General features: G+C 28.4%; 1 protein-coding gene across 1 annotated transcript; it reads right to left on the reverse strand.

Moving 5' to 3' along the window:
• Positions 1 to 1995: 1995 nt before the first annotated feature.
• LOC140174744 (uncharacterized) lies at positions 1996 to 5375 on the reverse strand. Its single transcript, XM_072200253.1, has 2 exons — positions 4868 to 5375; positions 1996 to 2009 (listed from the first exon to the last, which is right to left on the reverse strand). The coding sequence occupies exons 1-2, from the start codon at positions 5373 to 5375 to the stop codon at positions 1996 to 1998; spliced, it is 522 nt and encodes a 173-aa protein (XP_072056354.1).
• Between the last annotated feature and the right edge of the window lie 6484 nt (positions 5376 to 11859).

The raw sequence follows: 11859 nt of genomic DNA on the forward strand, positions 1-11859 counted from the left end.
TAAATGTGACAAATAAAAAAATTTAAATTTAAAAATCAAAACGGTTAAGAAGCCACTTAATTAGGAATTAGTATTAGAATTTTAAATTTTAAATTTTTAAATAGAATTTTCTAATTAGCTAGTGCAAATTTAAAATTTTTAAATAAACTTTTTTAATTAAATGTTTATTGTTCATTAAGAATATAGGAATTTGTTAATTTAAAAATAATTTTTATTAGTTTCGTCATAAATAGTATCAATCCTATTATTTATCTATAAAAATAAATAAAATTAAATATAATCTAAAAATTAATAACCTTATAAATTAGTAAATTTAGAAAAAATATTTAAAAAGAGAGAAAAAGATGAAAATACTTCTATTGTGGAGAGATAATCTAAAAAATAATAATAAAAATTTATAAATATGGCAAGTAAAAAAATTTAAATTTAAAAATCGAAATGGTTAAGAACTTACTTAATTAGAAATTAGTATTAGAAATTCAATTTTTAAATTTTTAAATAGAAATTTCTAATTAGCTAGTATAAATTTTAAATTTTTAAATAAATTTTTCTAATAAAATGTTCGTTGTCTATTAGGAATATAGAAATTTGTTAATTTAAAAATAATTTTTTTTAGTTTCATCATAAACAGTATTAACTTTATTGTACCTTTTCTAAAATTTAAACAGTATTATATTTTTTTTAAATAGTATAAATAACCTCACATCTTAATAAGACTGGTAATTATATTTACTTTATTATAATCCACGTAAAAATTAAAAAAAAGTATATTTGAATTTAAATTTAAAATTCTAACCATAATACTTTAATTAAAATTATAATTAGATTTTTTTAAATAAATACACATTAAAAATTAATAACTAACTCAATTGTATCAACAATAATTCAAAGAAAAAATTTATAACTTTACGACATTAAATATTAAATTAGATATTATCAGAATATTAATGGTGAAAATTAAATTAAAAATAAAACCACAAGTAATAACCAAATAACTTCAATTTACATGTAAAAAAATTTTAAATTCCAAACATAAAAATCGAAAAGAACCAAAAGAAAAATAACAACTCAAGAAAAGACAATGTTTCCACCAAAACAAACATATGCTTGACATTATTCTATTAGATAGACTCTAAAAGGGATTCTAAAACATGTGCATCCAAATTCTCAAGTTTCTTTCTCAATCTTAATCTTCTTGCAAGTTGAGGTATCTCCTTCCACCTTCGATTCTTCCGACTCCGAGGATAATCGCTTAGTTGGTGTAATAGCATTTTCCAACAATTCAGATTCATCACTGGCCGCAACTTCATTGGAGAATTCAAACAATAAATTCTGTATAAAACACCACGTTAAATTAAAGACTTCTTTCTAACCTTTGATTTTATCTCACTAATATCTTTTGAATAAAATTAAGATCTAATTTTGAGAGAACAAACAAACAAAAAAATTATTTTTTGAACAAATACCTTAGCACCTTCTACTTTCTCCCCTTCAATGATTGAGAATGTCTTTGAAATTAGAAGCAAACCACCGGTGTAGTCAACATCCTAAAATTATAATTAATTATTAATTATTATTTATAAATTAGATACTACTAATGACTAAGGAAGCAAAAAATATATTAATTTTTAATAGAAAGTACACTTATAATTATACTCACAATTTGAATAGGGTGAGTCTCTTTGAATTTATTTATAAGGTCCACATTATCAATCATCTTTTTAACTTTATAAGAAGGTGAAAAATGTGGATTATCAGATATTTGAGCTTCAACGATGAAGAGAAAGGTCTTATCAATTAGGTTGAGCAAAAGTGTAGGTGTATCCGATAAATCTCCTTTCTGAAGGGTATTACATAATATATTAATAATAAATAATATAAAAATTACCAATAAAAATATCTTCACTATGTTTTTAGAAATAAATATTGGTTAGATCTTATCAATAGGAGTGGATCAAGTATCTTCACACAGCTTTTTTTCAAAACTTTTTTTACTTACTTGTCAAAGACTACAAAACATGCACAGTCAGAATCATCAATGATACCAAGCTTTATTCGGTACTTGCTTAAAAAAGAAAATAACATAAAAAAAAGTTAAATATAGACTATTCAATATCTAATCCAATGTGCATAGACTTTAATTTAAAAAAATAAATAAATAACCTTGGAGTTATGGAAAAAGGGAGACGGCACAACTTGAACATTTGAAAGTTTTTGTAAAAGCATATGTGGACGTGTTGCATTCACATTGGTCGTACCACCAGTCTGGAGTATCCATAATATGAGTTATAGTAGCCAAGACAACACAAATAGCATTCTAAATAAAAAATTAATGATTAAATCCCTAAATAAACAAATAAATAATATAAATTTAAAATAAAATAGAAAAATATTAGTAAAAAACTCACGTCTTCATCGAGCCAAACCATCTCAATAGAGTTTGGCAATGGAGAATTTTCGTAACTTGGTAGTGTCCATAACTGTAATACTCGTATACGTACACACAAATTGTCAATTGTAGGATTGATGCCAGCAATTTTGTGAATACCAGCCATTGGAATAAGTAGAGAGATTTTGGATATATGTAAAGAAAGGGATTGATGTACTTTAAATTGTGGTGCTTTACATCTCTCATCACTTATACTTTTATAGTTGCATCATAACTAAATTTTTTAAAATTTGGTTGACTTTAATTTAAAATTTAAAAAATAACAAACCAAGTAAAACAACCCAAACTTAAAATTTAAAAATAACAACCTAAACAAATAATAATTTAAAAAATCTAAACTAACGTAAATCGTTATAGTAATATTAGTATGTAACAGCCGAAATATAATTAACGTAAATTTTTTTAAAACTCTAACTTTTTTTAAAAGAACGTATGTAGCTGCAAATTTTAAAAAATAATAGTAAAAAGAATTAACAAATTTTTAAAAAATAACAACCTAAGTAAAATAATTTAAAATTTAAAAAATAATAATCTAAGTACAACAATCTAAAATTTAAAAAATAACAACTTAAATAAAATAATTTGAAATTTAAAAAAATAACAACCTAAGTAAAACAACCCAAACTTAAAATTTGAAAATAACAACCTAAGTAAATAATAATTTATAATTAATAAATATAATTCTAAAAATTTCTAATGACGACACCTAAGCAAATAAACTCCCAGACTCAACGTATGAGCGCCACGTCAGCATATGAGCTTTCCATTTGTATACTACTAGTGTTAAACCCGTGCGATGCACGGGCTTATATTTAAATTTGATAAGTTAAATTAAAAATAATATTTTATAACCATATATTTTTTTAAATTTAGTATAACACTATCATCGTCATTATATAATAAATGTGTTAAATATGTTGTTTTATCTTTATTCAAAGTAAAATATAAATAGAAGAGTTTGAAGTTTATAATATTCTTAAACCATAAGGAGGGAGACATGAAAAAAATAAGAACATATATAACTGTAATAATGGCATGTTAATTTACACTAAATTTTGTATAAAAAGCTAATAAAAATTTATCGATCGATAACTTAGTATCTTACTAACTTCATTAGAAAAGCAATTGGCATAGGATGTTGTGCTCCTTGTTACACATTTTATTTCAAATCTGAAAAAAGAGTTATAGATAAATTAGTTATATCTATAGTAAATATTTGTACAAAAGTATAAATTATAACATGCTATTAAAATAAAAATAATATTATTCTTACCTAAATATTATTAAAAACCTCTTTGAACACGACATTTGTTGTTGATGACTTTGGATTGCCGTCTTCGTCTAGAATTAAAACCCTGAGGCCACTGCGACTCTTAACTCTTGACAAAGCAACATAAAGTTGTCCATGGGTGAACACTGATTTTGGCAAATAAAGCCCTACATGTGATAATGATTGACCCTGACTCTTGTTAATGGTCATTGCAAAGCATACTGTCAATGGAAATTGTCTCCGTTGGAACTTAAATGGCAATCCTGAATCTGAAGGGATCAAGTTCATTCTTGGAATGTACACTTTATCTCCAATATTTCTACCGGTCACTACCGTCGCTCCAATTACATTGCTGCCAAGTTCGTTAACTATTAATCTTGTCCCGTTGCATAAACCTAAAGTCTGGTCTATGTTTCGCAGTAGCATTACAGCGACTCCTGGCTTCAAAGTCAACTTGTGATTGGGTAGTCCCGAACATTTGATGTCATTTAGGAACTCTGGTGTGAACCACTCTTGTTGTACATCTTCATTCTCATCAGCTTGACATGTTGTGTCAGAGCTCAAATACTCCTTTTCCATCCCTGGAAAGATTATCAAGACAAAATCGTTTACCTTCTCGACACTCTCAAGCGTGGGTGCAAGAATTGCCCTACTCTGAAAATACCTGTAATCTGACATGTTTTGCAACAAATTTGGATATGCAAAGTCTACCAAATGAGAGAGAGGGTCATCAGTAGTTGTAATCAATAGATCATTTGGAATTTCAACTTCTGATTCATCACCAACAACAGAGCCAATATTTCCATTTCCAACATCAAGTATCCAATTAGTAAATCTCTTCATTTCACCTTCATCTTGATCCAAAGAAGACATTAGAAGCCTCATATTCGTATGCAGTTTCAGAACCTTACAAAATGACCACAGATGGGATGAGTTAATAGCGGATGCCAATATATCATGTCTACTTCCTTTCGGAATCACCAGAAGTATCTGTCTGAAATCACCTCCTAGAACAACAACCTTACCACCAAATGGTTGATGTGTCTTATGTTGATCGGTAACTGACATAAGATCCCTGAGCGTCCGATCAAGTGCTTCAAAGCACATTTTATTGAGCATTGGAGCTTCATCCCAAATTATTAAGCTACTTTGGATGAGCAGCTCAGCCTTCAAACTGCCATGCTTGATGTTGCAAGTAGATTCATCAGTAATTGTGATGGGTATTGAAAATCTAGAATGAGCCGTTTTGCCACCAGGTAGGAGTAAAGAAGCAATTCCACTGGATGCGACATTTAAAACAATTTTTTCTCTAGACCGAATAGCAGAAGAAAGTCCATTCCAAATAAATGTCTTACCACACCCACCATGCCCATAAACGAAGTAAAAACCACCAGAGTCTGTAACAACAGCATTGAGTATCTCATCAAATACTAACCTTTGCTCATGAGTCATCTTTTGTTCTGTATATAAGTTTGTATGAGTCAACTCATTTGTGTCATATGCTAACTCCTCCTCTATTAGCTTATTCTGAAAAAGGCGAACATGAGACATCTCAGGATATGGCATTGATTGATAGTCTCTTAAAGATCTCGCATTGCTGTTGAGTATCTTCTCAATCTCAATAAGGCAGAGGTTTTTCAATTCGTCATCAGTCATGTTTAGTCCTAGAAAAAGCACATAGTGGTTTTATGAAATATTTAATAAGTAATTCTAAAATAAAACTATTAATATTCTTAATAAAAATAAAGATAATAAGAGAATACAATCTTGATATAAAAAAAAGACATAGTAAAATACCTTGGTTTTTCAAAGCTTTTCTCCTCTCATATAGTATTCCATCAGCCAATAATGTCCAAGTTGCATTCTAAACACGCTTTGGGTTGCTAATGCTATTAGATATCAGTAGCATCGCAAATAATTTTCTCAATTGATGACCAGATGTAAGTTTAGCTACCTCATTAGTAGCTGCAATGAATTCCCTATCATCGCACAGTAGTCCCATGGAATAGCAAGCATCTTGGAAGCTAGAATATGTAATTCCATTAACTGTCCTAATAGACTCATATGTTGTGCAACCTCTCTGAACAGCTAACAAAATTCTCATATAATAAATATCACCTGTACCCGATGGAACATAATTTAACCTCCCGATAGAATACCCTCTTTTGCGTGGATGCCATACCCTTGATTCTCTATCATAAACAAATTGATTTGGAAATTCAGCATACGTCAAAGTTTGACCTGCTTCAAATTTTTTATTGGCCTCCATCCATGCTAAGAACATTGTACATTTCCCTTCCTCTTCTTCCACGATTTCTTCAAGATCGTCATCATCTTTAAAGATGATATTTTGCTCTCCAGGCAAATGAAAGGTTAATCTCATCACTGAAGGCCACCTTTGATGAATATCATACGCTAAGGTTCGCCATACAGCCTCACATGCAGACAAATATCTGCAATCATAGAATTGTTTGATCTCATCAATAACCTGAGCATCCTCTCCACTGGAAGCTTCCTTTGTAACTCCAACTGCTACCCTGTCTGGACCTTTATTCACATACTTGAACAAATATTTGATAGCATTCGACTTGTTGCAGTACTCTACATTAACATGCGCTTGATAAGAAATCAGTAGATATGCATTGTATGGAACCACATTCCTATTATCCATATGGACTCCCTTCTTCTCAGTAACCACCCCTGTGTCTCGTCTTCTATATGATGGGTATCCACTATCATCGATAACTGTGGTTTTACTGAATGTCTTGGGATAATATTTGGTGCAGTACCCATCTTTCATGCAGGAAGATTTTGAGAATGCTCTACCACATGGTCCATGAATCATATATGTAGATACAGCTCTAAACAATTTTGGATGCTGAGCAGGATCTAGCAACTCTGAAGATATTAACTGATCAATTTGAGTTGTCGTTGTTATCTTATGGTCTCCACTTAACCATAAAAGAATGTGAGCATGTGGTAGACCTCTTTTTTGGAATTCCACCGTATACATCCCTTATACCAAAAAGACAAAAAAAATATATGTTATATTTAAACTATCTATTTTATGTATGTGCTTTGATAAATTAAGGGTGATAATAAAAAATCAACAATACGTTAAGTAAGAAAATATTTTGCCATTTATTTTATAACAATCTAAAGGAATATTTCTTTAAAAATAAGGTTGGATGATGAGCAATACCTGCATCTAGCACTCCAAATGGAATTCCTTGCTTAAGATCCGAGATTATCATGTCAAGCTTAATTTTGAATACTCTACATGATATATCCGGCCGGTCTTCAACCTTTAAGTTCCTTGGATTGTTAACCCTGCCAATCTCTTGCCAACTTGAGTTACATGTCATTATGATGAAGAGGTCTGGATATCCATATTTCTTACAAATTGCCATAGCATCTTGACAATTATTAAACATGTATCTCATACCACCAGTGAAGGACGCAGGTAGGATGATACGCTTACCTGCTTTAAAAGCACGTGTCTCACCCCTAACAACTGCATCTTGAATCCCTTTGTATATATCACTCCTCACCTTGGTTTGGTTGTTTCGGTAGTAGGTCAACCTTTGTGCTTCAATCATAGAAAAGCAATCAACCAAGAACTGCTGAAATAATCTTCCACCATTGACAATGGTTGCATACTCGACCTTTCTCTCTTGTATTCTAAATGCTATGAACTCCCTTAAACTCACACGCTGTCTCTTTCTATTTTCATCAGCCCTATGAGATTCTCGCAAAGGAATGTCTTCTTGGTAGTCATCTTTACCGTAAGGAAACATCATAGGGTACTGAAGAGGAATAAATGCGGTGTGTGTCTCATGAATCCTTTGCAGATGTCCAGACTTTAATTGAACTATAATATCACGTCCTGCATCTCCAGAATCAAAATCTCCTACTATTAGAGCTGCGACCTCGTTAGAAGATGGTAAATTGTAGACTCTTGCATCCTTTGATCTTTTTCGGTACAACCGTAGTCTTATATTTGCGATATCTCCTTGATTCAGGTAGTTTCTCACTATCCTAAATGTGTGAGCAAGAACATTATGTTGATCGATCATGTCCTTGAGATCTAGAACTAAGGACTGGTCAATGTTGTTGTTGTTTGTTCTTGAACTGTATAAAACATCAATTGAAAATATTAGTATTCATAATTAACCAAAATCAAAGTACGAACTACCTAAATAAATTTTTAATCAGTTTGGAATGCATGAATCAAACCTGAAAATTTCTATCCTGTTTGAGACCTCATTTTCTGTATCATAAATATATAACTGCGCAAATTTTGGTCTTTGTCCCTCAATTGGCACCAAGCTTCCAATTCTGTGGTAGTTTTGTCCACTCACAATGAACTGGGGAGGACCTGTCCCATCATTGATAGAGGTCTCTATTTTACCTCCGAGGGACGTGAAGCAAAACATGCTATTATAAGTTCTTATATTATCCTTAAAGTGTTTGCTTCTCTGGTCTGCTCCAGATATTAAACCTTGCAAGAGCTGAGGTGGACGTTGCAAAAACGGCAGTTGTACCTTCCCTCGCATACAACATATTGAGAACTCAATATTGGATCCTGTTTTAGACTTTTCTGATCTCTCCTCATACCACATCATGGCGTAGCAATGTCGACAAAAAAATTCTTGGTCATCAATATCTATCACATCTAATAATCACCAAGATAATAAATTATGTTTCAGTTATATCTGAAAAAAATACTTTATATAAAAATATATCTTTCTTTCACCATGTTAAGTATAAAAATAATATTTATAAAAGATTACCGAAGATTGCAATTTATAGATTAAAAAGATGAGATCATATAATATAATTTTTTTGTGCCAACCTCAAGGTTTAAGTTTTACATGCACACTAATCAAACAATAAGAATTACAATATATCAATGTTCAAATACAAAAATTATAATATATAACCATATCTTAGTTTGAATTTTAAAAACTTGAACACTAAACGATAATTTTTTGTTTATAAGAAGCATAACAATAGTAAATAATAAACTGCTGATATTGCTACTTCTTAGATTACCTGTATTCTCAGCAACATCGAATATGGCTGGGTATTCAATTTGCACAGAATCATCTAATATAGTCGTGTTTTCAGTAATATCCTCAACTTCTTCAAAAATTTTTGAAAGATTTATAGCCAATTCCTTCAAGAATGTTTTTCTTTGTCTCAGGTGTCTTCCTTTTTCAGCTATGCACATTTCTTCTAATTCTTTAGTATCTAAATTTGAATTAGATGTACTTGCTCCTGTAATCATTAGAGATAGTAAATCAAGCACTTTATATTATAAAAAAAAGAAAAATGAATATATATATTAAATGTTTGAATCAGCTGAGTTATGAATATATATTATGAAAGTAGTATTAAAGATAAAAAAAGTAGAATTTTAGCTTTGTGATAATTACAATCTATCATGCTTATCTTACCATGTCTCTTTTGAAGTAGCATAGTCTTTCTATTCAGTCTTGCATCCCTTTGCAATCTAATTCGATTTGAGTACTCCAATGAATCTATAATAATTATTTAGCATATATCAAACATTGTTTTTAATAGACCAATTGAAAATTTAAATGTTTGGTTTTTAAGTAATAAAAGCATATATTAACATACGCTGACTTTGCAACTGGTGGATATTGTTTGATGTTTGTTGAAACTGTTTTTGACTTGTCTGATGACATGGGCTATCATATGCTTCGCATGTGATACCTGAATTACTAATATCACTAATATTGGAACATCGTTCCTTTTCACCTACATAGTGTAGATTAGTAGTTGGAGACCTTGATCGATATGGTGTTGGGTTATTATCTAATAAGATAACTCGAGATATTAGTTTTTTGAACATATTTTCTGTTAAAGTTTATAATTGAATAAATAGTAGGAATATCAAAATACATAAAGTGCATGTACATTCACATAAGTAAGTTCCAAAAAAAACATCCAAAAATCAACCTGTATTGAGTCCATTTGTAATGTTCGACAACACCGATTGAAAATGCACATCATTGGAACCATCACTCGAATTTCCTGTAATTTTTTCATAAACAAATTTAGTAACATATTACAAAAACAATGTAAATTAATAATTTATTACTTGTCAATAGCTAAATAATATATAGAAAATATTGTATTTTATGGGCTTTCGTTCGGCCAAAATACTCATGACATGTTAGTTATTTTTTGTATGAAGTCTACCTTGAATTGTGGTCCGCTTTGTATTTTCTTTGTCTTTTAATATCAATTTTCTCTTCAATCTTACTTCTCTTTGGACTTCTTGCATATTTCAATATATACCTGAAAATACCAAATAAATAATTTTTTTAACTAATTAAAAATATATATACATTATACCTAATACATTTTTATTATCAATTTTTTTATATTATTAAAAAATAAAGTACACAGGAATACACATATGGCGGCGTTTGTTTTTGGTATACATATCGATCAAAACATAGACATGGGAGTATACAGGAGTACATGTATGGTGCTTGAATACTGAGACAAAAATGATGAAAGACATAGTCATACACAAACACTCATTAAAAACATGTATTTTGTGTTTCTCTAAAATGCTGAATATGAAATTAGTGTCTTCTTATGTCTATGTAAAATCGCATAGGTTTTATTTTCATTGGTTGCTTTAATTTCCTTTTTATTCTCATTTATTCAGTTACGTAAACATATTTTATGGAAAATAATATATATTTTTTTTCAAAAGTATCTTTTTTCAAATAAATATAAGTTTAATCTCACGATCAATAAATTCAACTTACAGTTAAAATATTTTTTTCATTTCCTTAAATAAAGAGATTGAAAATGAATAACTTATAAGTAAAAAGAGAGAAAAATATGAAAGTACCTCTATTATTGTGCTGAGATAATCTAAAAAATAACAACGTAAACGAAGTAAACAGAGAAAATTTATAAATGTGACAAATAAAAAAAATTTAAATTTAAAAATGAAAACGGTTAAGAAGTCACTTAATTAGGAATTAGTATTAGAATTTTAAATTTCAAATTTTTAAATAGAGTTTCCTAATTAGCTAGTGCAAATTAAAAATTTTTAAATAAACTTTCTTAATTAAACGTTTGTTGTTTATTAAGAATATAGAAATTTGTTAATTTACAAATAATTTTTATTAGTTTCGTCATAAATAGTATCAATCCTATTATTTATCGATAAAAATAATAAAATTAAATATAATCTAAAAATTAATAACCTTATAAATATCGTAAATTTAGAAAAAAATATTTAAAAAGAGAGAAAAAGATGAAAGTACTTCTATTGTGGAGAAATAATCTAAAAGATAATAATAAAAATTTATAAATATGGCAAGTAAAAAAATTTAAATTTAAAAATCGAAATGGTTAAGAACTTACTTAATTAGAAATTAGTATTAGAAATTCAAATTTTAAATTTTTAAATAGAATTTTCTAATTAGATAGTATAAATTTTATATTTTTAAATAAAATTTTCTAATCAAATGTTCGTTGTCTATTAAGAATATAGAAATTTGTTAATTTAAAAATAATTTTTTTTAGTGTCATCATAAACAGTATTAACTTTATTATACCTTTTCTAAAATTTAAACAGTATTACATTTTTTTAAATAGTATAAATAACCTCACATCTTAATAAGACTGTTAATTCTATTTACTTTATTATACTCCTTTTGTAATTAGCATAATAGCTTATAAATTATATAAATTCTTAAAAAATATTCTCAAATTGCTTACGTAAAAATTAAAAAAAAAGTATATTTGAATTTAAATTTAAAATTCTAAACATAATACTTTAATTAAAAATTATAATTAGATTTTTTAAAAATAAATACACATTAAAAATTAATAACTAACTTAATTGTATCAACAATAATTTAAAGAAGAAATTTATAACTTTATGATATTAAATATTAAATTAGATATTATCAGAATATCAACGGTGAAAATCAAATTAAAAATAAAACCACAAGTAATAACCAAATAACTTCAATTTATATTTAAAAAAATTCTAAATTCCAAACATAAAAATAGAAAAGAACCAAAAGAAAAATAACAACTCAAGAAAAGACAATGTTTCCACCAAAACAAACATATGCTTGAC

Source organism: Arachis hypogaea, chromosome 8 (assembly GCF_003086295.3).
Source record: "Arachis hypogaea cultivar Tifrunner chromosome 8, arahy.Tifrunner.gnm2.J5K5, whole genome shotgun sequence".
Classification (NCBI taxonomy): domain Eukaryota; kingdom Viridiplantae; phylum Streptophyta; class Magnoliopsida; order Fabales; family Fabaceae; genus Arachis; species Arachis hypogaea.